Source organism: Pelodiscus sinensis, chromosome 1 (genome assembly GCF_052426305.1).
Source record: "Pelodiscus sinensis isolate ZL-2025 chromosome 1, ASM5242630v1, whole genome shotgun sequence".
NCBI lineage: Eukaryota > Metazoa > Chordata > Testudines > Trionychidae > Pelodiscus > Pelodiscus sinensis.
The window spans coordinates 332,888,928-332,916,646 of NC_143052.1; the positions used below are offsets into that span (position 1 = coordinate 332,888,928).

Consider the following 27,719-nt stretch of genomic DNA (forward strand, 5'->3'; position numbering starts at 1 on the left):
AAATTACTGAAATGACACAGGGCCTATTAAGTAGTTATTTATAATGTGTGGCAAAAGCTTCCAGCAAATAAAGCAGATTTTTAAAAAAACAACATACTGTACATCCTTACTTCCCATTCACAGGCATTTCCACTGTCTGATCTTTTCAGCTGAATGCACGTAAAGCTCATATTTTTTCCAAAAAGCTAGGAAATTCTGATTATAATTCAGTCATGACTGCCCTGAACTGCCTATAAACAGAAGTAGTAAAAGAATTAGCAAATCAATATTTCTGTTTAGAACGCAAAGGTAAAGTATTATCTGTAAAAATATGCAGAGAAAGAAAAAAATGGATTTTGAGCAAATATTTATTTAAATTAAATACCATAGTAAATGTCATGGAATTGTCTGTAGTTGTGACTGTCTACTTTATCAAGGGAAAAGTATTCTTCATTGTTTAACCCAAACAACTGAATATGAAAAAACACTAATGCATATGTTAGATGTTAGATAAAACTACTTTGGTGCAATGGTTAAACTGTATGCATCTGATCCATTTTGAAGGCCATTGGAATTGCAATTTATTATAGAGGCTTTTTTATTTAAAGGGACCCCTGTCAAGTCTGTTTTGTAACACATTTATTTTTAGTATGTGTGTTTTGTATTTTAACCTGTCTAGTGTTTGCAATATCCTCTCAGAATCTCAACCATGGCATTCCTCCCGCTCACTGTCTTGTGATTTTCCATTTGGCAAATATTAACTTCTACACACTGCTGTCTCTTAAGAAGCACAAGTCACTGACACCTGGCATTTCTCATTTCCTCGTTCATCATTCACGTCAATGGAATGTCAGTTCTGGAGTATGGTTTATAGGCTAACCAGCACTTTTTTTGGTGGTGGGATTTTTTTTTGTAGCCATAATTGGGTAGAAATAGCTCACTCTTGACTAAAGAGTGGCTATTGGTTATTTTTAAAATTTTCACACACATATTGGTGGATTTTAAAAAACACACATTTGAAATTCAGGGGACATTTATCAACAGACTGTAACAGTTTTAAGATAAGGTAAAACTTTGGACCTAAATCATCCTTTTCAATTTTGGAAATATCAGTAGTTTTACCAAGAAATATTCTACTGGAATGAGCTAAAGACTTTTTTTTGGAAAATGTTATTGTAAAGTATATTTATGTCATAGGAGTATTTTAATTTTGTTTTCTATAGATATATTACTCATTGATTTAATTCAGTCAAGAATCTACCATATGGTCAACCAACTACAATGATCCAAAAACATTTTCTGGCTATGAAAAGGGCTTAATTATTAAGCCGCATCTTCCTACAAAGCTTCAGTATTTTCTGATTGGTAAAAAGCATTTCTCATTGAAATAATACTGAAGTGGAGCACAAGTCCTCTTCCATCTAACTTGACTGTTAATTAACTCTTCAGGACAAAATGGTGATCATATGTAATCACAAGATAAAGTATCTATTTTCAAGACAGCTCAATTGGTAGCTCTGGTGGTATAGAAGTATATCTTGGGTCTAGCTTAGGTATGAAATTCTTGAAGTTCTTAGATGCTTCGGTACCAAATACGTCTAAGACTCGTCTATTCATGACAGCAAACCTGAAATAGAAAAGACTCATGATAAAGTGAACACTTTCTCCGTTTAATCATAAATAAAATTAATTTAAAGGTATACTATGTTCTAATGATGAAATAATGCCTTGAAATCTGGGCTTCAACTTGCACTTCTTATGAAGGCAAAATACCTATTAAAGTCAGTAAGGACTTGTCTACATTATAGAGAAGATCACCTCTATGGAGATTGATCTTCTAGTGTTTGAATTAGTAGGTTTAGTGAAGACCCGCTAATTCAAACTAAGAGGTCTTCCCTGTCAGCACAGGTAGTCCTGCTCATTACATGGAATAAGGGAAGTAGACGGGAGCATTTGCTCCCATCAACCTCCCACTGTGAGGATGGTCCGAAAACATGATTTAAGATACATCAATTCAAGCTATATAATTAACATAGCTGGAGTCGTGTATCTTAAGCCAACTTTCTCCTTTAGTATAGATGAGGCCTAAAAGTTTAGTCAGAATAAGAATTGTAGGATGTGATCTTAGGTTTGCAATCAGATCTTTAAAAAATTGTAACTAAATTTAGATTTGATTGGTGACATTTTTAATTAGGCGGGGTGCTAAAAGCTTTTACAAACAGCAACTTGTGAAAACTGTACTGGATGCTAAGGGCGGACACACAAAAGAGGTAACCCTAATAAGTACTTAAAAAGGGGACTCCATTATCATCTCATATTCTTTGTAGGCTTTTCATTTTGGACAACAGTGGTGCCTTTTTATGTTTGAACATGCCAAATATTTATGAAGCAAATCTCTTAGCATGGATGTTCTCAAATTTTAGCAACCTGAGAACTGCATTTTAATTTAAAAAAATTTCAGGGATTCTCTGCCCCAACCCTTCACTGAAACCTGACCCTGTGCTTGCTCCATCTCGCTCTCTCTGTTCCTTGCTCTCCTCAATCCTCACTCACTTTCAATTGGCTAGGGAAGGGAGTTGGGGTACAGGAGGGGTGAGAGCTCTGGCTGGGAGTACAGGCTCTGGGGTAGGGCCATGAATGAGAACTCTGGGGTGCAGGAGAAGGCTTTAGGCAGAAGCAGAAGGAGAGGGTATGTAGGGAGTGTAGGCTCAAGGAGGTAGTGTGGGCGTAGGAGGGGACTGGGCTGAGGCAGGGGGTTGGAGTGCATGGGGATGGGCTCTGACTGGGGATGTGGACTCTGGCTTGGGGCCAGGGATAAGAGGTTTGCAGTACAGGACTGGATTTGGGATGTCATCAGCACCTACAAGAAGTAGCTGCCAGGTCCCTATGGCCTGTAGATACATGGACAGCCAGTGAGAAGCCAAGCACTGCCCTTGTGACCACAGGCTCCACCCCTGTAGCTCCCATTCTACAGGCTGCCAGTGTGCCTGGGGGCTACTGCCAGGAGCCATGTGGAACTATGGCAGGTAAGCCTGCCTTAGCGCCATGCTGCAGGTCCCAGGAGGCACTGGGAGGGAGTGGAATGGAGAGAGGAATTGATCACCGGGGTCTCTGGACCCTTTGTATTTCCCCGGGGGTCCACAGGCCTCAATTTGAGAAGCACTAACTTAACATGAGATTTGTGTTTTATTTCTACATTTGACTATTTCTATCAGAAACAAAAAAACCATTTTATTTTCCCCAGGAGAAGCACAAGCAGAATTCTGTCTACATGTCTCCTGAGTTCCCCTCACAAATATTAGTGGAGTCACAATATTTTCTTATTTTTCAGATGTTTTTTCTCCCCTGTTAGTGTGAAAAACATATACAAGCGATACGAGAAAATGACTGTCTACAGAGAAGAGTTCAGCAGATTATATAAAAGGTGGTAGCAAAACACAAATCAAAGAGAAAAACATGTAGCTTTTTCCATGTAATCTCTTTCAGTTACAATAAACTTAAGGCAAAAAATTCAGGAAGCAGTGTGATTTTTTTAATTATTGGACTTCTGGGGCATTTTTCACATTATTAAGTTATCCCCATTCAGTTTGGTTCTGTTTGGAGAATTATGAGCTTCCATAATTCCTCCCATTTTGATCAGTCTGTTTTAAGATTGCTTATTCTGCTGCATTCTCAGTTTCTATTTTACCCTAAGTAAATATAATAAACCGTTTTCAAGCAACAAAAATCAATTTTAAAAAGGATATTTTAGATTTCCAGTCCAAATACAGAAGAAAACAGGATTCAGCTGGACACTGAATCTAATAAAATTCATTATTATTACTGGTCAAAAATTTCAGAAGAAACATACCTTCCAACAATAGTCTTTTTCAGATTTCTTTTTTGTGAAATCTTCAAAGTTTTTAAATTTTTATGAGAATTCTTGATATAGCTATCAATTTTTTATTATTTACCAAAATTGTGTTTGAAATCATTGTAAAACATTTTTATTACTTGAAAATGATTGGCAATGGTTTTATATGTGATTTTTGGAAATCTACGCTTTTGGTAAATGACAATGTTTGAACACTTTGAGCTTAATTTTGATTTAAAAAAGACAGAATCAAAGGGATAATTTTGCAAAAAACAAACATTAGGTCAATTTCAAACCCTTTAAAAACACAATCAGGTCTGAAATTCTGAAACTGCAAAACTGTTTTTTGACCAAAGGTCCCAGTCCAACTGCATCATGTTTAGCTAGATACTCACTTTAGAATAACATCTTAACATTTCTGTAGAATATGAAACTAGGTTTTCTCATAAATTTGAGATTCAAACGTTTTTGAAAGGCTTAATAAGTGACAGTCACATTTATATAATTTTGACATATATTAATTACTAATGTTACTTAATACCTCATATAATGAAGACTACTCAAAGTCGTCTTTGACACCATGTGAATTAAAAAATACAGGTTTTGTCTAGCTAAAGTGAAATCTCTACTAAGCATCTGCAACCATCTCAGTTACTTACCTGCCTTTAGTCAATCGTAAAAGGAATTTCCAGTAAGAAGGCCTTAGGTTCTGAACTTCCATCACAGCCTATAATCAGAATAATGATCATAATTTTTCCCAATAAGTAATTAAAACAGTCAGACATCAAAATTAAGAAAATGAAAGTGACCTTCCTGCAATTCTTAATCTCTAATAACATGTATTTACAACAGAGCCATACTCTTGGATCTATAGTAAGTGCTGATGACTAGTGAGAGAACTGTAGCTAAAGACTGACCACGAGTCAACAGTGTGTGATGAGTCAACAGTGTGCCCTTGTAGCCAAGAAGGCTAATGGCATATTAGGTTGCATTAAGAGGAGCATTGCCAGCAGATCCAGAGATGTCATTATTCCCCTTTATTCGGCTCTGGTGAGGCCACATCTGGAGTATTGTGTCCAGTTCTGGGCCCCCACTACAAAAAGGATGTGGACGCATTGGAGAGGGTCCAGCGGAGGGCAACCAAAATGATTAGGGGGCTGGAGCATATGACTTATAAGGAGAGGCTGAGGGAGTTGGGTCTGTTTAGTCTTCGGAAGTGAAGAGTGAAGGGGGATTTGATAGCAGCCTTCAACTTCCTGAAGGGAGGTTCCAAAGAGGATGGAGAGAGGCTGTTCTCAGTAGTGACATATGGCAGAACAAGGAGCAATGGTCTCAAGTTGTGGTGGGAGAGGTCCAGGTTGGATATTAGGAAAAACTATTTCACTAGGAGGGTAGTGAAGTACTGGAATGGGTTACCTAGGGAAGTAGTGGAGTCTCCATCCATAGAGGTGTTTCAGTCTCGGCTTGACAAAGCCCTGGCCGGGATGATTTAGTTGGGTTTGGTCCTGCCTAGAGCAGGGGCTGGACTTGATGACCTTCTGAGGTCTCTTCCAGCTCTATGGTTCTATGATTCTATGATTACACCAGAGTATGGTAGCATGTCTGTTCCCATATGTGAAGCCCTGGTGGCCTGAGATGTTCCCATCAATTCACTTAGATATAAAAATAGAAGATATTCCACTTTATGGGACTGCTTTGTGAGTGGCTAGAGTTGTTGTGGTGAAGCATCAGAGAATAAGAATTGAAAATAAGTAACTTGAATTAATATTCTAAAGGAAGGGTGTAGAGAACAGATTCTCACTCCTGGAGAATAAAAAAGCTCCAGAAATACATTCAGCCTGAACAACAGAAATAGGGTTGGCAGATTCTGACAGCAGCATTCAGATGCCTGATACAGTAGCAGAATGTGGCAGGTGACTTGGTCAACACAACCAGGGCCTTTGCAGCAGATGAGAGAGGTTCAGCCATCACAGCTAGGGCCGGACTGGAGAAGGCAAGGAAAGAGAGGAGGAGTAAACCATGGCATAGGTGGAGGAAGAGGTGGTTTTGAGGCACTATAGAAAGGTGGTGAAGGAGTAGGTAATTCAAGAGGGCAAAGCATGCTCCAGGTTGTAAAACTGGAGATTTCCTTGTTAATTTCTCCTGATTTTTTTTCAAATTTACAGTTGCACTTAAAGTGCATTGGAAATTTTCCAATTCAGCAGCACACAGTGGTTGAATATCAAGACTTACAGTCTGTCTCCTAGAGCAAAAGAACGAGGGGAAGTCTCTGCCAATCAGAGCATACTTAATCATCTTTGGTTAATGCATCCTTGAGATTTTTTTCCAGAGACGTGAAAACCTGCTTATGATACCCACATTACATTACCAATGGATAAGCAGTCATGCGAAGACTCAATTACCTTCCCAAAGTAACAGTACAAAATCAGTGTGGCAGATGCAGGAACAGGAGGGGCTAGTCTGCACTAACTCTTGCTTTATTACAGAATCTCCATTTCAACCTATTAGTTTAATCAAAACTTGAAATAAGTTGAAGGAATTTTGCTTTTTACTTGAAGGCAAAATACTTACCGCCTGAAAGCAAATTGCTGTGGAAATGGCATAGATGATGCTGTCTGCCTGAGGAAAATAGGGAACCTTTCCTGCTTCAATGCCTTTGAAATACATAGTCTATAAAAATGAACAAAACACATGCTGAATAAATCCAACAAAAAGGCAAATGGTATGCACTCTTTTTTTACTTATGGGCTCATCCCTGAAGTCCCCTGCCAAATTTGTGACAGCTACTGAAATTCATATGACTTTTCTCTAAGTAAGAGCTATGACCCTGCAAACTCATGGGCATTCTGTAATTTACTTATGGACTTCTCACACTGGAGAGAAGTACACATTCAGACCATGGCAAAACTCAACACAGGGTTTCCCAGCATTGCAAACTAACTGCAGGAGGAGAGCAGAACAGAGAAGCAAGGGAGGCAAGGAAAGCTCTATTAACTCAATCCATCCCACCCCTTTCTGCTCTGGGGAAAGCAGTCCATTTTACCTAAAACAGTATCCCTTTGATTGATGTGCTTGGGGAATCTCAGCTCAGATTAAAAAGGCTGGTGCAAAGTGGCAAACTAATTAATGAGCTTTCACTGTCCAAGGGAGTACTGAACAGACAGTGTAACATGGTATATTTCTGGGATGCAAGGGTAGGAGCTGGGATGATTGGCTAGTGCCTCTCTCTGTATGACTCATGTGTGGCTCAGGGAGCATTCATTCAATTTAGCTGGGTTTGGGGCTCCAAATACTGATGGCTGTCTGATCACAGCACCTGGAGAGGTTTGCTGCTTGTTACTGATACAGCATTGTGAGAGAAAGTTCATCTGTTGAATTAAGTGGGCACAACAGTCCCACAGTTCCAGGTTGCACTCTGGGAATCCTGTAATACCACATTATAAATGTGACTATTGTGGCAGGTGGTTGAAATGACAAGTCCAAATCAACAAAAGAAGTGTAAATGCTGAGATTAGAGAGTAGAGGCTCCTGGATCCTATTAAACAGCACTATGCTAATAAGCATTATAGAACATTTTATGTGCACTTAGAGCAATTAGTGTGTGACACTTTACTGCATTTTAATAATCTTCCCTTTTCTTCTGCAATATGTATTACCCCATCTGTAGATGAGCCTTCAGACTCTTGAGTGCCCAAGGAACTTTTGATTCTGGCCCCTAAGTCACTTAGGTACTTTTAAAATTTTTACCCCAAATGTCTATATGACATTTCACAGTATGGATTCACTTATTTTAAAGAAGTATTTTAGGACTTGGAGATTACAGGAGGAGATTTTTATGATACTTGCTTCTTTTTTAAAAGAACAAAGCCAAACAAAGCAGCAACTAGTCAAATACAATGGGTATTTTGCTATGCTTAAACAATTCGAGATCACATACTTTTCTGAGAAAACATTTTAAATGTTTATTTTCTTGAACACTGCTTGACCTTTCAAGAAGCTCATGCCTCTTTTGGTCAGTTACCCTTGGCTTGTATAATATGGTAAAAGAAGTAACAACTGAAAATAGCCATGCAGTATTTTTCTTATTTCATTGCAGCCACAATGTCTCAAAGTAAAGTCCAAAGAAAACTATCAGCAATACAGCATAACATTTTATTTATTACAAATGGAGCCTTAAAGTACATAGAACTAATACAATAGGAATAACTCTATGGGACTGAAGTTGTGTTGACATATCATTACGTAAGCCACCTTCAGAATTTGAGCCTGGATTGTAAGGAATATGTGGGACCATGTTCCATATTTCTTTGTGTTTCACACTTCATTTTACTCTTCTCATTTCTCTCTCTCTTTTCTTTGAACCAATTCATAGCTGGCAAAGGAGCTGGATTAACAGTATTAGAGATTGGGGTCTTTGAGCTCAGTGAAAGGGAGTGGCAGTGGTTCAAGCATAATGGGCAGGCACTGTCAATTTATCCCAGTCATCACAAACTCATGATTTCACAGAAAAATCACTATGAAACTTAACAGCTACAATCTACACTGTACCCACAAAGAATGATCTCTTTTCTATCCTAGCTCACATATTCATAAACTGTGAATATAAATGTGGCCATATGAACAATGCCTGAGTTATTGTTTGTATAAGCAGTCACTCTTAATTATTAGGTTTTCCCAGGCTAACATAATTTTAACAGCTCATAGAATTAAATAAAATGGACTTTCAGACTTCAAAAAAATAAACGTAACTAATGGTCACTTTCTAGGTTAGAATTTGATCAGTTACAGTGAATACAACAGCAATTTCAGCTGCATGCTAAAACCAAAGCTATTTAGAGTTACCATAATTCAGACTAATGCCAAAATCAGGGAACAGAGGCAGGAAGTCAGCTGCAGCTTTGAGTAATAAATCTGAAGAAAATGACTAGTTTTGATTTGTGTTTTTAGTGTAAATTGACAAAATGTACATTCTTGGAACTTTTAGATTTGAAATGCTGCAAAGGTGACACAGCAGAGGGCTACCCCAAAGGGGATTATCAGGAAATGAGGGGGAAAATATGGGCAGACACACGAACAACAGACCGTTAGACTTAGTACTAGAAAGGAGGTGTCTGAAGGAAATGAGACCACAGGACTGAGCCATCACTTGGACATGTCTGGTTTAAAAAGGCATGTTGTACAATTTCACACTGCATTTGCTCTATTGGCCAACACTTGTAACATCTGCTGTCTTCACACCCTCCCTCCCACTCCCTCAACCCCCCACCCGTTACAACAGCTAGGAAGAACACATTGGCAATATCAGAATACCTTACCTCCACTAATTTGGAAGCCAGGTACATGGAGATAGTAGTGCTTTTGTAAAACATCATAGAAACACCTGCCAGGGACCCTGCAACAATTAGAAAACAAAATTATTAGTCAGAGCCTCAAACGCTTCCTCGCTGTTGCTGTATTATTTAGAACTTAACACAGTCCTGACATTGTACAAACTTGTGACTCTCTGTATTAGCATGTTATAACCGATGGTCAGTAATGTTTCTTTATGATGGGTCTTTTATAAAAAGCATAAAGGACAGACTCCTGGCGTTTTGACCCTTGGGAGCCAAATCTTTAGTCACATGACCTGCTCCCTAGGCCCAAATCCTTCCCTCCCCAAACAATTGGACCAGAGGATGTTCTGGACCTCTCTCTATGCATCCCCCTCCATGCTGCATAGCAGGGCCCAGGGAGCAGAACGGTGCACTGCGCAGACAGCGCACATTTTGTAAATATTCACTTCCCACATCATCACTGCCCAGTGGAATCGCGCCAGTTCTGCTGCCCAGCGACTTACTTTGGCTCCAACGGAAGGGGCAAATTTGGCACCTGTTTTTAAATGAGCATGCTAATGTAATACAGAGCAACTTCTCTTAGAAACCAGGAAAAAATTAAGTACCGAGTAGGAAACTCGGAAAGATTGTGACAAGTACAACTTATTGTCCTTGATGCTAAACACAACTAATGCAAGCGTAATCCACACACCTACTGGGTGTCGTTCACTGTCCCATGTAGTGGCACTTAAACCACTTGCAAGAGAGAGAGAATGAGTTTACTCTACAGCCTGAGCTGAGAGCCAGCTGGCTTTAGCTCTTGCAGTGGAGGTTCATGAACTAATCTCCAGAGGTCCCAGGTTTGGTTCCACCGGTCTGCATTACACAAGTACAATTTATAAAAGGAAACTTTAGAACAAAAGTATTGCATTTATATTAAACCACCTAAATGCAGATTTTCATTTCAACACAAGCTTCAGATCTGCTTTCCTGTTTACAAAGAACATAGAAATTGTGAAACAGGAACTGCAGGACAGTCGTACAAATATATCCCTACAGTAATATTTCACAGTATATGGAATATACTGTGGGGAGAATAGTATGCATGTGTAGTTTAAGTTCAAATGCCAGAGTAAGGAAGGAGAATGGTCTCTTTAGTGCTATGCTGGGGAAATGACCCTGGTCATGAGCATACCATGGTTCCAAGATTTAGGCTGCTGAACTGCTGGGCTCACGTGCAGATGATGTATGTATTGCAGAAACAAAAGGGGTTAACCACTATCCATGTGCTTTCCAATGTATGCTATAAAGATGGATTGGTGTCCTCTTTTTCCTCCTGCAATGTAGCTCCTAGGTATAAAGGTAGGATTTTGCTTTCTGTGTGTAGGTTCACATTGCAAGCAAAGGGGTGTTGTAGCACGGGCAGGTACATCATGCTAAAAGATGGTTACTTACTTTGTAACTGTTGTTCTTCAAGATGTGTTGCTCATGTCCATTCCACTTAGGTGAGTGCACGCCATGTGCATGGATTGTCAAAGAGTTTTTCCTTAGCATTTCCAGTTGGGCCAGCAGGGGAGCCCCCTGGAGAGGCACCATTATAACGGTGCATATAGACCCCCGCTGGCCTTCCAGCCCCTCAGTTCCTTCTTGCTGGAATGCTCCGACACAGGGGAGGCAGGTGGGATGTGCAATGGACATGAGCAACACATCTTGAAGAACAACGGTTACAAAATAAGTAGCCATTTTTTCTTTTTTGAGTGCTTGATCGTGTCCATTCTACTTAGGTGACTCCAAAGCTAAGCCCCTGGGGGTGGAGGCGGAGCCTACTGAGAGACAGACTGCAACACAGCTCTACCCATGGCAGCATCCTCCCTGGTGAGCTGAATAATAGCATAGTGGTTTGCAAAGGAGTACACCAATGAACAGGTAGATGCCCTGCAAATCTCCACGATGGGCCCCTGGACTGCGAAAGCCATGGAAGATGCCTGAGCTCTCATGGAGTGCACCCTAATGGGCAGAGCTGGAACCTACGTTAGCTTGTAACATGCTTTGATACAATCTGTCATCCAGGATGAAATATGCTGGGCCAACACTGTCTGGCCCTTGATCCTGTCCGCTATAGATATAAACAATTGCAGGGACTTACGGAAGGGCTTGATACTCTCTAAATAAAAAGATAAAGCGCATCTCACGTCAGGAGTATGTAAAGACTGTTCTGTCTGGAAGCTACAGGGCTCAGGGTAACACCCAGGGAGAAAAATATTCTGGTGAACATGGAAATAAGAAACCACCTTGAGCAAAAAGGTAGGGTGGGGGCACAGACTGACCTTATCCTTAAAAAAGACTGTGTATGGGTGGGGGGAGGTGACCACCACTAAGGCCCTGAGTTACTGACACTCTGACCGAAGTAATGGCCACCAGAAAGGACACATTCGAGGAAAGGTGCAGAAGGGAAAACGTAGCCAATGGCTCAAAAGGGGGGGGGGGGGGTCCCATGAGCCTTGAAAGAACCAGATTTAGGTCCCAAGAGGGCAAGGGCTCACACACCTGAGGGTAAACCCTATCCAACCCTTTGAGAAACAAGTGTACCATGGGGTCGGTGAAAATAGCCCTGCCCCCTGAGCCCGAGTGGAAAGCCAAGATGGCTGTTAGGTGCACTTGCACAGAGGAAGGAGCCAGCCCTAGGAGGTAGTCCAGGATAGCTGGCACACGGGCCTCCATAGGGAGAAACCCCTTGCCATATGACCAGATTACAAAACATTTCCACTTTGCCAAGTAACAAGACCGGGTGGAAGGCTTCCAGCTCCCCAAGAGCACTGCTTGGACCTGCTCCAAGCACTGCCTCTCTATAGCCGTCAGCCATGGAATTTCCACGCCATGAGGTGCAGAGAGCAGAGGTTTTTATTTATTTATTTATTTGTTTGTTTGTTTTGAATATTTTTACCCCATCTCTCAATTTAAAATATTCAAGGCGGCTTACAATTTTTTTTAAACACGATACAAATATATATACGAATTTAAAATACAAGACCCCAGAGGGACATAAAACCTGTTAAAAATATCGAAAAGAAGAACGTACACATATAGACTCCCTCTGCCGGAGCCTGCCGAGCTCCTGGGAGATTAGGTCTGGGCACAGAGGGAGGGCCAGAGAGCGCTCCACTGAAACCGTGAGGTGGTCTGGGAACCACTGTTGACAAGGCCATGCCGGGTCTATCAGGATCACTGAGGCCCGGAATTCTCTGACCCTGAGGATTCCTCTATAGATAAGGGGAAGGGGAAAGGTGTTCAGCAGGACCCAGGGTCAGAGGGTCATGAGAGCACCTCTCAGAGACCCAGGGCTGGGCCTGAATAGCAAGCTGAACTAAGGACACTTCCTGTTGACGCAGGTGATGAACAGGTCCAGGTGGGGAAACCCTCATCTGAAGAAAATAGAGAGGGTTACATCCACCCTTAGGGTATGTCTACACTGCTACCCTAGTTCAAACTAGGGTGGCTATTGTAGGCATTCGAACTTCCAAATGAAGCCCGGGATTTAAATATCCCAGGCTTTATTTGCATGTTCCTGGGCGCCGCCATTTTTAAATGCTCCGTAGTTCAAACTACCTGCCCATGGCTACACGCGGCACGGACTAGGTAGTTTGAATTAAAACTCCTAATTCGAACTACTATTACTCCTCATTGCAGGTTCGAATGCCATTCATTTGCAAGTTCGAATGCCTACGTTAGCCACCCTAGTTCGAACTAGGGTGGCAGTGTAGACATACCCTTAGAGACCACACATGCCCCTCGAAGGACCTGCTGAAGCGATCTGCCAACTGGACTCCAGGGAGATAAGTTGTCACCAGATGAATATTGTGAGCCATGCAAAACTCCCATAGGAGGAGAGCCTCCTTGCACAGGGGATAGGAGCGAGCACTACCCTGACTGTTTATATAAAACATCGCAGCCGTGTTGTCGGTCAGAATTGAAACACACTTGGTTTGAAGTTGCACAAGGAAGACCCTGCAGGCGAGGCGAATAGCTCAAAACTCCCTGACATTGATATGGAGGGAGAGATCCTCTGGACCCCACATACCCTGGTCTATAGTTTCCTGAGGTGGGCTCCCCAACCCGTATCAGAAGCATCCATCACCATCTGGATGGATAGAGAAGGATTGAGGAATGGCATCCCCTTGAGCACCATCTTCCCATACAACCACCAGTCGAGGGATCTCAGCACATCTGCGGGCACTGTCACCAGCGTATCCATATGATACGAGTGCTAGTTGCTGAACACTCTCTAGATTCCAGAGAAAGCGAGGCCACCAGTACTGAAAGACCTGTGAGTGCCGGTGTAGATGTGAGCACCGGGGAACACAACACAAGACGGGGCGCCAGTGCAGAAAGTGTTGCAGGTCTAACCTGGTCTGGTGCCGTGGATGAGACACAGGCCTGAGGCTGGTACTGATGTTCCTGAGGAGGGGAGGGCGAGACCGCAGTCAACTTGATCAGGTCCTGCACCACCTCGAATGTGTCCGGTGTGGAGGGCCTTTCAACCGGCATGGACTCTTCTGTTGAGCTATGGCCGTTGGTTGCGCTTGACTGGCTGCATGCAGGCCCAGGAGCGGCAGACCGCATGGTCGGAGCGGGTGCAATAGGGTGTCCCAAATGGGGGTGCACTGTGGGTGCGTGCCGGGGCAGAGACCTGCCCCTCTCTGTCCTCCTCGTCTTGCGAGGCATCGGGGATTGAGACCAGTGCTGCGCCGCAGAATGTCATGAGGTCGAGGCTCCTGAAGACTCCGGTGTCCCCCACACTGAGGGTGATGCGCTGTGGGACTCCGGTGCCGCATCCACTGCCGGTGCTAGGTGGAGGCTGGATCCATGAGGAGTATCTTCAAGTGTGAGTCCCTCTCAGGCTGGGTCCGGGGCTTAAAACTACCGCAGATCCTGCAGTTAGCCAGAACGTGGTCCTCACCCAAACACTTCAAACACGAATCATGCGGGTCGCCACAGGGCACAGGCTTTGAACAGTCAACGCAGGGCTTAAAGCCGTGAGGCTCTGGCATGTCCTGTGGACTGGGAGGGAAGGGGACGCAACAGGCGAGCCCCAACCCAAACAACTTATCTAACTATCTAAACTGATGCTTAACAGGGAAAGCAACTTGGAAGAAACAAAGAGACTCAACTAGGTGCTAACTACTCTAAAAGATTTGCGGATACCTCTGGAATCACTCCTGCAAACAAGTGAGAAGGGAGCTTCAACAGCTGTCATGTGCAGTAAGGAGGAACTGAGGGGGTAGAGGGCCAGCGGAGGTATATATATGCACAGTTATAATAGCGCTATTCCAGGGGGCTCCACCGTTGGCCCTACAGGTACTGCTAAGGGAAAGCTCTCCGACAATCCATGCATGCAGGATGTACACACCTAAGTGGAATGGACATGAGCAAGCACTCAAAGAAGAATGGTAACTTACCTGGCATGGAGAACAACATCAGTAAAGACATGGTTGCACAGGCTTCAGCGTGGGATAGACATCACCGTATAAAAATCCAGGGACCATGGGTATGTGCTCAGGTTGTTAGCCCACACAGAAGTGCATGTTTGCTATCATTGCTATCCATTCTAGCAACATTAAAACTATGTGTACTAGAATCACACCTTCTCTTGCAGCGCAGAAATAAACTATGTGATCCATACATGCTCACTGAAAGGGAAGGCAGAAGTTATCTGGATAATCGGGCTTGGTTCTAGGGATCGGGCCATGTTCCACAGGATGGCATGCTGTTTATCTTTTTATGTATGTATTTATTTTGGTAGTACATTAATTGACTGGCTGGCTGACCGTTTTCCACTCTCCTGATTACTCTGCTATTTTTGGTTTATATGCTTATTTCCACCTCTTGGGGAGTGCTAATCACTACCCAGGCTACCAAAATTCCTACAGCCACTTCCGTGGACAATCTACACACAGCACATTGTACAACCAAAGAAGAGGAGAAAATGTGGTTAAAGATAGCAATGAGCAATCTTTAGCAGACAAGCAGAGAACAGAGTATCTTTAGTTTTAAAGGCTTCATACATTAGCTCCCCTGGGACTCCAGTTATGTGCTTTACAAGGAAAAAGGCTCAGTCCCTATCAGGTTTTGACCCTTTCGTTCCATAAGTCTAGATATTTTTAGAGCTGTTGCAAGAGATTGAGTGATTCCCACGCCTGTTAATGGGGGGGGGGGGGGGGAGGAAGAGGGAGAGGAGGGGAAGGGGTAAAGAGACAACAAGGGGTGAAAGAAAAGGGGACAGTTGCTGTGGGGCCCAGTGATTCAAAATAGCCAGGGGTTACTGGCCGCCACCACAACTACTTCAGCAATGGCAGTGGTTGGGTCCTCAAACTTGTTGCAGAAGCCCTAGGCACCATGCTCCGGATGGTGCTAAAGGAGGGGAGGCATGGTGTAGACAGCATTGAGGGCCAACTGCCCCAGCCTCATGCAATCCGCTCGAGACCTGCCCCCCCAACCCCTGAAACTGGCCTTCCGTCTGGCTAAGCAACAGTAACATGTTTATATCTATAATTTAATCCAACATTTAAATCTAAGGATAAGATTACTGACTTGGTAAATAGTCACTTCTCCTGGACTTACCTGCTATAAGGGCATGAAGCTCATCATCCAGGTTTCGAACCCAGCGCAGAAAGCAACTAGTACCCTGTATTTGGGGGGAATACAAGAGCCTTGATTAGTGCTGTATTTAAAATGCTGCTGGTTTATTTACATTACAGTATAATGCAGTATAGCCCAGTAATAATTCATAAATATCTATATAAGCTATCTAGGAAGAATCAACAGCCACCTCGCTGAATAATTGTCCCTACTGCTACTATATCCATTTCTAAGGCACCCATCACCAGCTGACTTCAAGGGAGCTGCACTAATCTACATAAGTTGACAATCCAGTGCAAATCAGTATAGAATCTGAAACTGGAGTAGAAGATGGCTTCAAAGTGGTGAGTGGAACATCACAGGGGCAGCACAAGACACCGGGCATTTTTTGCTGGTAGTTTCAAGGCTGTAAAAAGGAGGAGGATATGAAGGAAGGGGCTTAAATTGGAGCACAGACCGTTTAGGTTGGACATTAGGAAACACTTCCTATCAGCATAGTTAAACACTGCAACAAATTGCCTAAGAAGGTTATGGAATCTCCATGACTGTTTAACCTGTTCTTAAACCCTCCAAACACCTGTCAGGACTGGTCTACTTAGAATCATAGAATTAGAAGAGACCTCAGAAGGTCATAGATTCCAACCTCCTACTAAAAGCAGGACCAATTCCAAATAAATCATCTCAGCCAGGGCTTTGTCGAGTCAGGACTTAAAAACATCTAGGGATGGAGATTCCACCACCTCCCTAGGGAACCCATTCCAGTGCATTACCACTCTCTGAGTGAAATAGTTTTTCCTAATATCCAACCTAGACCTCCCCCACTGCAACTTTTGACCATTGCTCCTCTTTCTATCATCTGTTACCACTGAGAACAGCTTCTCTCCATCCTCATTAGAATCCCCCTTCAGGAAATTGAAGGCTGCTATCAAATCCCCCCTCACTCTTTTGTAGATTAAATAAGCCCAAATCCCTCTGCCTCTCCTCTTAAATCATGTGCTCCAGCCTCCTAATCATTTCTGCTGTCCTCTGCTGGACCCTCTCCATGTGTTCACATCCTTTCTGTAATGGGGGCCCCAAAACTGGATGTAATATTCCAGATGTGGCCTCACCAGTGCTGAATAAAGGGGAATAATCACTTTAGTAGATTTGCTGGCAATGCTCCTAATAATGCACCTAAAATGCTGTTAGTTGACTACAAGGGTACTCTGTTGACTCATCTCCAGTTTATTACTTAATCCTGCCTCAAGTATAGGTGACTGGACCAGATGACCTACTGAGGTCCCCTCTAGCCCCACACTTCTATGATTCTGAGGTAGAACTGAAGATGTTGGTGTTGAGCTAAAACTCCTAAGTGGCCTGGGAACTGTGCTCTTGAGAAATTCAGACTCTTCCGGTCAATACTGTCTCTGCTACAGACACTAGAGCTGCACTCTCTTCCCTATATTCCCAAAGCTCTGCTGACACCATCCGTAATAGGCCTTCACTTTAGAATTCACTCTCTTCTAGGTTTGAAATGGCTCAAATCTGCTCAACTTCAGGCATACTGCAAACCTCATCGGTTTTTTTTTTTTTTTTTGAGCACTTGTGGGGAGAATGGAAGAGTAGATCCTGAGCCAGGGCACAGGCTTGAGTTTTGCGATCTGATTATGTAATGCCAGCTGGCAGAATTGAACCTGGAACCTCTGGAACTTAGTGCATAAGCCTCTACCCAGGAGTTAAAAGCCAGCTGGCTCTCAGTTAAGGCTGTAGAGCAGTATCATTATTCTTTGTAAATAGTCTTGGTGCCATTAGATAGGACAGTACACCACACCCAGCAGCTGTGGGGGTTACAACTGCAGCTAGCTTTTATTGCTATACAGGCAGTCCCCGACTTACGCGGATCCGACTTATGTCGGATCCGCACTTACGAACGGGGCTTTCTCGCCCCGGAGGTCGAGGTAGCGGATTGCTACCTGCGAGCTCTGGGGCGAGAAAACCCCGTTCGTAAGCTGCTCCGGTGCCCCTGGTCTGCTGGAGACCGTCTCCAGCAGACCAGGGGCACCGGGCGGGTTCCCGCGCTTCTGAGGCTTTGCCAGAGCAAAGCCTCAGAAGCGCGGGAACCGCTGCTGCTGCCGCTTGAGACCCGGTGCCTGTGGTCTGCTGGGGACGGTCCCCAGCAGACCACAGGCACCGGGACTGAACCTGCAGCCGCGGGGGGGAGGGGTCCCGCGCCTCTGAGATTTTGCCAGAGCAAAGCCTCAGAGGCGCGGCACCCCGCTGCCGCTGCTGCTCTGCTCCCCGTGTCCCTGGTCTGCTGGGGGGGGGGGGGCGCAGATAGTCCCCCCCCCCCCCAGCAGACCAGGCTTTTGTTTTGGACCCTGGAGCAGAGCAGCTGGGGCGCTGCGGATTGGTCCTGCAGCACCCGCTCTGGGCACTACTGGACCAACCCGGCAGCATCCCAGCTGCTCTGCCCCAGGTCCTGATTCAGCCGCTGCTGGTCAGTTTCAGCAGTGGCTGAATCAGGACGCCTGGGGCAGAGCAGCTGGGGTGCTGCTGGGTTGGTCCAGTAGCGCCGAGGGGTGCTACTGGAGCAACCCAGCAGCACCCCAGCTGCTCTGCCCCAGGTGTCCCGAAGTCAGCTGCTGCTGAAACTGACCAGCGCTGACTACAGGAAGCCCGAGGCAGAGTTGCTCTGCCCCAGTCTTCTTGGAATCAGCGCTCATCAGTTTCAGCAGCAGCTGACTTGGGGAAGCTTGGGGTTCTTAAGTTGAATCTGTATGTAAGTCAGAACTGGCGGTCAGTTTCAACAGCGGCTGAATCTGGACGCCAGTTCCGACTTACATACAGATTCAACTTAAGAACAAACCTACAGTCCCTATCTTGTACATAACCCGGGGATTGCTTGTATATGATATGATTGCTAGGCTTTGTTATGGGCTGAAAGTCAGTGCAATGTCCTAATGTTTAAGTAAAAATGGGGGCTTTTTATGTTAGAAATCAACATAAATAAATTATACTAAATTTTAAATGGTTTTGCACTTACTTTGTATATACTGACAAAAGATCCTAGAAAAGCTCCAAGCTGGAAGTTTTCCTTGTTATAGAAGAGCGAAAGCAGCCGGGAAGGTTTAGTAAACAGATGCCGGAATGCCGATGGGATTCGAAGGCAACACTGGATCAAGTAACCTACACTAAACATTCTAATGAAGCCCTGGAGAAAGTCAAGAAACAGAACTTAAAAAAAAAAAAAAAGCAAAAACCATGAGTTATACAAGTAAATTTGTAGCTTATTTTTGAAATGAGTTTTAAAAGCCCACTTTGTTGACATTATCTGAAATGAACCCTCTCTTCTTGGAACTTGAAACTAGGTTTTTGAATTAACTTCCCTGATAAAATAACTTAAGAAAACAGAATCCTGGACTGCCTATCTTGACTGCCTTCCTTTTAATTTAAATGGATACTTAAAAGACCTTACAAGATATACAATATCTCTACTCCTATATGCTGTTCCTTGAAACAGTCCCGATGTCTTAACTTCCAAATTATTCCTCCTCTTCAACCACAATGGGGTATGGAAAGGAAAGCAGCGTGGTGAAGAAACTACGCCACATACTCAAACATCTGGAGGAAGTGCTGAGGGAGGAGAAAAGCCCATAAAAAAATAAAGTCCTTTCAGAAAATGTGTGAATTAGACAACTCCTTTGCACATGTCCATGAGGCTTTGCAAAGTCTGTTATTGAAGAAAGTGCAAACCCAGAAGAGAGATTATGCACAGACAGTTAACAAAGATAACACGGGCTCATATGAAATATTTCTTACTGCTTCACCCTGAGAGACTGATATGTCTGGGAGTTTGTTTTGTATCGTGCCATAATTGAGTGGTTCTTTCATTATACTTTATTTTCTTTCTCTATTTGTTGTAATTTTCTCAAAAGCATTGTAAGCTTATTCTTAACTCATAAAAGACCTTTCTGAAAAGTCTGAAGAAAATCTTCCACTCACTTAAAAAAATCATCCAAATGTGTTGGGGGGCAAAGGGGAGGGGGAATTCAGACTTGAAGAAAATTATTTAGGGGGCTCTTTTTTTCTTAAAGTTTGATAATTTAAGAACAATTTGTTCTAAAGAATATATCTAGCTATATATTGCACTCTTTCCAAAACAGCAGAAAATGCTTTTAAGTTTTCAAGACATTTTATTTGAGTGTATCTGAACATCACATGCTGAGCACCAGTAGCAAATTCTTACTGAGCGAAACAGGCCCCAAAGCAGGATGTTTCAATATTTAAGGGTTTTTTAATTGTTCCTATAACTACCGAGCAAAGGACTGGAATTTGCAATCTGTCCAATTCAGAAATTAAAAATTGTTGCATTATACAGAACATTTTAATCCCTCATAAAGCGTCTCAAAGCTTTATTCTGGTTAAGCATCATAACACCCATTTCTTGCAACAATTATATTCCATACTGTGCTACTTGTGAAACTTTTATGAAATAAAGTAACTGTTGTATAAAACTTAGCTAACAATGTCTAGAAATGGGTGGACAGTATTAGTACATGCTGGAAAAATGTATTGGGTGTTTTACAATGTTGCTAGTGAAGAGGCATAGCCAGATGCAAGAAAAGCCTCCTATGTCTCCCTTGCATTTGGCTTTAAAAACTAAATAAATTATATCTTCTAGGGCACTTTCAGGTCACATTTTCTATATAGCTTATATCACAATGTGATGTGATCATGCAAGGAAAATATTGCAAAACTTATGGACAAGGCAGAATTCAATTTATTCTGTGAATCTTAACTGTGAATATTGTGTGTGTTTGTGTAACTAAAATGTCACAGATTATGTAAAATTATGGGAAATTTTACAATAGTCTCAAGCATAGCACAGAAAATATTTTATAAACAAAAAGCTCAGCCTGCACTTTTCGCCCACCAATAGAAAAAGAATCTTAGTTCTGGTGGACTAGATCATGATATTGTAATATGCTGTTCCAATCTGCAAGCCCTTTAGCTCATAAGTAACATCATTCACATGAACAATCCCATTGAAACGTTTGAGTTTGTAGGATTAGGGCCTTAGACAATATCATATGTACTTCATAGGTGATTTGCTTTAGCTGTAGTCACACAAAACAATCTGTTTATAGAAGCTTATCATTAAATTAGAAGCTTATCAATTATAACTTATTTTCCACAGAGATTTCACATCGCAGGTGAATGAGTGGGGGAGAAGAAAAATATAAAGAATATACAAAAGAGGTAAATTAAAATACACTGAAATCTCTATATTAAACTTTTCCTTGGGAACCATCTATGTTGCAGAAATGTTATTATTTGGATGCAAAGACCCAGAAATAGCAGCAGTGCAATTAAATTAAACATCTGCAAAAATTATTTGAGGAGCTCAACTTCTTTAAATAGATTCTTAAAAAATATCTCAATAGTATTAAAACATAATTCCAAAAGTGCATCAGAGTGAGTGAGAGTGAGAAAGAGAAAACAGATTTTGGTAATATACCAGAAGTTAATGTATCTAAATAGTATTAAATGTATAATTTTTTAAAATAAAATTGCTTTAAAATTAAATGTAGAATAATTTGCAAACTGAATTCTTGAGTACAGTACCCCCCACATCTCTTGAAACATTACAGGTTGGCCTCCCTTGTCCGGTACCCTGGGGACCTGACCCATCCCAAATGAGGGAATTTGCTGAATATGGAGAGGTCCCCTGCCACTGGAAGCTCCAGCTTGCAGGGCTTGGAATTAGGCTCCAGCTTGCTGGGGCTCCCCAGGATAGAACTTCCCATCCTCTGGAGCCCTGCTTCTCCCTTGCCTGGGATGGGGCTTGGCAGTTCCACTGCTGCCCCGGGGTTCACTGGCTGTCCTGCTTTTGCTGTTTACCGGTTCCACTGCTGCTCTGTCCAGCCAGGACTGCCCAGGGGAAGAGCGCCCCAGCCTCCGTGGCCCTGTTTCTCCCTGCCCGGGATGGGGCTCGCCTATTCTGCTGCTGTCCCGCCTGGCTGGGGCTCCAGAGAGACAGAGCTCCCCAACTGTGTGGCCCCGCTTCTCCCCCCGCTCAAGTGAGGCTCCCCAGGAATGGGGTTTGCACTCCTGGGTGCCAGGGCTCTCTGATCTAGCAACATCTGTGGTCCTCCTGGACCATGGATGTTGCCGGACAAGAGAATCCCGAGTTTCAGAGGTTCAACCTGTATCAAAATAGTAACAATAAAAATATACATAGATTGTAATCACTGGAATAGTCCTCTATTTTCCTTTTGGCCATCACAATTACCAGGTAAACTGTACTGCTGTTATCATCAGCACTGGCACAGAGATACAGAAGTTCATCGTTTTAGGTAAGCACTTAATGGCTAACGCATATTTTCATTTGGACTACCTGCTGGAATCAACTGGATCAAAGGAGAAAGGGAAGAATTTCAAATGCCTTTTTTGGGCTAGACAAACCACAGAAGTTTACAGAGCCAAGAAACCTAGTTTATTTCAAATTCTAAAAGAAGTTTATGAAAGTGAGGTGAACCACAAGCCAGATATCAAAGATAAATAAAAAGGGTACTGCAGTTTATACTAGCTGGCTAATGTGTCTAAATATGGCGTAGAAAAGAGAACAAAAGAGATTCTCATGGCAATATACACATAACTGTGATCATGTGACAAGATGTTCAGGGGCAAGGGAAAATATAATACAGAGGAAAACTTTTGAATAGTTCATCACAACAATCTCATATTAAAAATCAATTCAGGAAAAGAACTACAAAAATGTGCTAGAATTCTGCCAAGGGACAGGAATTTCTGATCCTTTCCAGAAATGACTTTGGAGGAGCTCAGGCGTAAAAATGAGAAATCTAGTCACATTTTAAAAACTCTAAATGTCTTTAAAAATCCATATGTGCCAAAATAGGGGGATATGATTTCATAAACATATTTTTCTCTAATGTTTTATGAATAAAATAAAAAAATAATGAGAAGACAAACCTGTGAAAGCAAAGAAATTCAGAGATCTGTTTGTTACTGCATCATTAAAAAGGGAAATAAGAACAACCCAGAAACTACAGACCAGTCAGTTTAACTTTTGTGTCAGGAAAGATAATGGAGCAGGTAATTAAGAAATTCAGGTAACCGCCAGCATGGATTTGTAAAGAACAAATCATGTCAAACCAATCTGATAGCTTTCTTTGATAGGATAACAAGTTTTGTGGATAAGGGAGAAGCGGTGGACGTAGTATATCTAGACTTGAGCAAGGCATTTGATATGGTCTCACATGACCTTCTGATCAATAAACAAGGCAAATACAACCTAGATGGGGCTATTATAAGGTGGGTGCATAACTGGCTGGATAAATATTCTCAGTAATTACGAGAGTAGTTATTAAGGGTTCACAATCATGCTGGAAGAGCATAACAAGTGGGGTTATGCAGGGGTCTGTTTTGGGATTGGTTCTGTTCAATAGCTTCATCAACGATTTAGATGATAGCATAAAGAGTACACTTTTTAAGTTTGCAGATGATACCAAGCTGGGAGGGGTTACAAGTGCTTTGGAGGACAGGGTTATAATTCAAAATGATCTGGACAAACTGGAGAAATGGTCTGAGGTAAATAGGATGAAGTTTAATAAGGACAAATGCAAAGTACTCCACGTAGGAAGGAACAATCAGTTTCACACATACAGGATGGGAAGCAACTGTCTAGGAAGGAGTACTGCTGAATGGGATTTAGGGTCATAGCGAACCACAAGCTAAATATGAATCAACGGTGTAACACTGATGGGAAAAAAAAAGCAAACATGATTCTGGGATGCATTAACAGGTGTGTTGTGAACAAGACACAAGAATTCATTCTTACATTCTACTCTGCACTGATTAGGCCTGAATTGAAATATTGTGTCCAGTTCTGAGCACCACATATCAAGAAAGATGTGGAGAAATTGGAGAAGGTCCAGAGAAAAGCAACAAAAATGATTAAAGATCTAGAAAACATGATCTATGAGGCAAGGCTGAACGAATTGGGCTTGTTTAGTTTGGAAAAGAGAAGACAGAAGGGACATGATAGCAGTTTTCAGGTATCAAAAAGGGTGTCACAGGGAGGAGGGGGGGAAATTGTTCTACTTGGCCTCTGAGAATAGGAGAAGAAGCAACGGAGGTTTAGGTTGGACATTAGGAAAAGCTACCTAACTGTCAGGGTGGTTAAACACTGGAATAAATTGCCTAGGGAGGTTTTGGAATCTCCATCACTGTAGATATTTAAGAGTAGGTTAAACAGACATCTATCAGGGAAGATATAGACTGCGCTTGGTCATGCCATGGGGACTAGACTTAGGGTTTCGAAGTCCCTTCTAATTCTAGTATTCTATCACTCTATGATTAATTCCAGCCATCTAGCTGGATGCTTCATCATATATTATACTGATACCCATGAAAGTGAAATTATGAAAGGCAATCCAAAGTCATAATGTTCTTCTTTAGTAACAGAATAGCCTGTTCATTGAGCATTGCTTTTCTTAATTTAATGTCATGGTGAATATTAGTCTAATTTATTTTCTGTAAGCAAATTTTTAGTTTTGTTTGTTTTGGGTCAGAGAAGTAATGGGAAATAGGAACTTGGGAAATAGCTAAGGGTATGTCTACACTACCCTCCTAATTCGAACTAGGAGGGTAATGTAGGCATACCGCACTTGCAAATGAAGCCCGGGATTTGAATTTCCCGGGCTTCATTTGCATAAGCCGGGCGCCGCCATTTTTAAATCCCGGCTGGTTCGAACCCCGTGCCGCACGGCTACACGCGGCACGGGGTTCGAACCAGCTGGGATTTAAAAATGGCGGCGCCCGGTCTTATGCAAATGAAGCCCGGGAAATTCAAATCCCGGGCTTCATTTGCAAGTGCAGTATGCCTACATTACCCCGCTAGTTCGAACTAGCGGGGTAGTGTAGACATACCCTAAGAGGATTAGATACTCAGGGATATTTCCTGGTTGCTCTTCCCTTTCATCATGCCTCGCACTGCAGTGACCTTTTCTTCAGCATCCATTAACATTTCTTAGGGTACGTCTACACTAGCTCGTTAGTTCAAGAGAGGTAGGGTAATTAGAGTTGCAAATGAAGCCTGGGATTTAAATATCCCGAGCTTCGTTTGCATGTTCCCGGGTGCCGCCATTTTTAAATCCCCCTTAGTCCAAACTCTGTTCCCGCGGCTACACGCGGCACATAGTAGGTAGTTCGAATTAAAGATCCTAATTCGAACTACCGTTATTCCTCGTGGATAAACATTCTCAGTAATTACGAGAGTAGTTATTAAGGGTTCACAATCATGCTGGAAAAGCATAACAAGTGGAATGAAGAGTAACGGTAGTTCGAATTAGGATCTTTAATTCGAACTACCTACTCCGTGCCGCGTGTAGCTGCGGGCACGGAGTTCGGACTAAAAATGGATTTAAAAATGGCGGTGCCCGGGAACATGCAAATGAAGCCCTGGATATTTAAATCCCGGGCTTCATTTGCAACTCCGCTTGCCCTAATTACCCTACCTAGCTCGAACTAACGAGCTAGTGCAGACGTACCCTTAGAGGGTAGGACACAGGGGGTGCTCTGGAATCAGCAGCCCTTACCAGCCTGAGGAACCCATAATCTCAAGTCAGATTTAGTGCACCAAGTTACAGATATACGGTAGTCAATGCTAATCCAATTTCCATAAATCGTCATTATATATTAATGCATTTCACACCCACCATTCAGGCCAATGGTACTTCACTCATGTATCAAATACTTTATTCTTTGAGCACGTGAACAAACATGGACAAGGATGGTGCAGAGAAAATAATGCTGGCAGCTTGTGTGGGTCCCTGAGTAAAGTGGTATCTGTGTGGCTTCGTACTCCTCTCAGAGATGCATGGAGTGTGTGGAGCAGGGCTCTGGCAGTGATTTAAAGGGCCTAGTGCTCCAGCCAACACCACCGCTGCTGCAGCAGCTGAGAGACCCAGGCCCCTTTGAATCACGGGGCCCTGGGGCAACCACCCCCCCTCACTCAGCAACCGTGGAATGTGGACTTTCAGAAAGGTTTTGATAAGGTCCCGCAACAAAGGTTCTTAAGCAAAGTAATATCTCATAGGGGAAAGTCCTCTCAGGGCCAGTAACTGGTTAAAAGACAGGAAACAAAGGGTAGGCATAAATGATCAGTTTTCACAGTGGAGAGAGGCAAATAGCAAGGTCCCCCAAGGATCTGTCCTTGGACTAGTGCTGTTCAAAATAGTCATAAATAATCTAAAAAAAGGGATAAATAATGAGAATGTAAAGTTTGCAGAGAATTCAAAATTACACAAGATAGTTAAGTTCCAAGCTGAGAGATCCAAAGGAATCTGGTGACTGGGTGACTGGCCAACACAATGGCAAATTAAATTCAGTGTTGCTATGTGCAAAGTAATGTCCACTGATAAACAGTCTCAACTCTATATACAAAGTGATGGGATCTAAATTAGTTGTGACAACTCAAGACAGAGACCTTGGCATCATTGTGGATATTTCTCAGAAAATATCTGCTCAATGTGCACCGTCAGCCAAAAACCCTAAAAGTATGTTATTAACCATGAGGGAAGGGATATATAATAAGATAGAAAATGTCATAATACCATTATATAAATCCATAGTACTGTGTACAATTGAATATTGTGTATAATTCTTGTTGCACCATCTCAAAAATGAAATATTAGAACTGGAAAAAAGTGCAGAGAAAGACAACAAAAATGACTAGGGTATAGACCAGCTTCCAAGTGGAGAGATTAAAAATATCAGGACTATTCAATTTGGAAAAGCTAAACTGACAGCTATCAATTTTTGCTTCTCTATAAATATAAAATGTTAATTATTAAAAGATCAAGATGTGCTGAAGTTTCACCCAAAACTAAGATCTTGTAGCAGGTGGTCCCACCTGTGCCAATCGCTTCCACACAGTACTCCTCTGAAAATATACACCCGCTACATTATTGTGGAAGATAATTCATGCCACTGGACATAGACAGCTTTCTATGTGTGCAACAACTGTGAACAATCTCTCATTACCCCTTAAAATAAACTAATAGAGTAGTGAGTCTAAAATCAAACACCAGTGTGCCAGATACGCACAGCTGTATGTGTGCCACTGCTGAGCTGTCTGCCCAGCACAGCACATTCCAGGTGCTTTATTTAGGATGGAGCTGCATGTAGGATCACTTACGAAGAGGCTCATGTAATTAAACAGATTTATTTTTTGCTGATCCATTTTTTTCCATTCACTTTAGGTTCTCAGATTATTGTAACTGATCTACCATGGTAGTGACATTTAAGGCATGGCAGAAAGAAAAAGAAAAAAGAAAAAAAGAAGAAAAAGAATGATCTTGCTCAGAAGAAGTTTTTCATAAGCTTATAAAATTTACTCTTTTTATAATGAAAAAAATTGACCAACAGCAGACTTCAAAGGCTTAGACATACGGAATCTGCATCTGCCAATTGTAACATACACATTCTTTCTCTGTTCTAAACTTTTATACATTTTCACCAGTCTCTGTCAAAGTTTACAAAAAATGTCAGATTCATACTTACTTTAATGCAATATGAGATGCAATTATCTTCATAATGCTTACAGCACCTATGTCTTGGACCATGTTTGCATCTGCAAAAGAAACAATGAAATCCATATTAACAATAACTCCTTTTACTGTAATCTTCTGGAGATTTTGTAAACTTTCTATTGCTAAAAATGTATACAATAGTTTATTGCTTTCCCATTATTTATTTTACATGTCACTTTTTGACACATTCCTATATGACAGCTCATAAGCAAACTAGGGAAATGTGGTCTAGATGAAATTGCTGTCCAGTGGGTACACAAAATGTTGAAAGCTTGTACTCAAAAAGTGTATATCAGTAGTTCAATGTCAAACTGGGAGGGAATATCTTGTGGTCTCCCACAAGAT

General features: G+C 42.2%; 1 protein-coding gene across 2 annotated transcripts in view; it reads right to left on the reverse strand.

Moving 5' to 3' along the window:
* Window positions 1-329: 329 nt before the first annotated feature.
* Window positions 330-27,719, reverse strand: part of TMEM135 (transmembrane protein 135) — a 351,254-nt gene continuing 323,864 nt past the window's right edge. For both annotated transcript variants that reach the window (XM_075919397.2, XM_075919396.2), the window contains 7 exons: window positions 27,346-27,415; window positions 18,803-18,970; window positions 15,763-15,826; window positions 9,148-9,224; window positions 6,404-6,502; window positions 4,492-4,559; window positions 330-1,606 (listed from right to left, as the gene is read on the reverse strand). In XM_075919397.2, coding sequence (XP_075775512.2) covers window positions 1,474-1,606; window positions 4,492-4,559; window positions 6,404-6,502; window positions 9,148-9,224; window positions 15,763-15,826; window positions 18,803-18,970; window positions 27,346-27,415 — 679 coding nt within the window. In that variant the 3' untranslated portion in view covers window positions 330-1,473. The remainder of the gene's footprint in view (window positions 1,607-4,491; window positions 4,560-6,403; window positions 6,503-9,147; window positions 9,225-15,762; window positions 15,827-18,802; window positions 18,971-27,345; window positions 27,416-27,719) is intronic.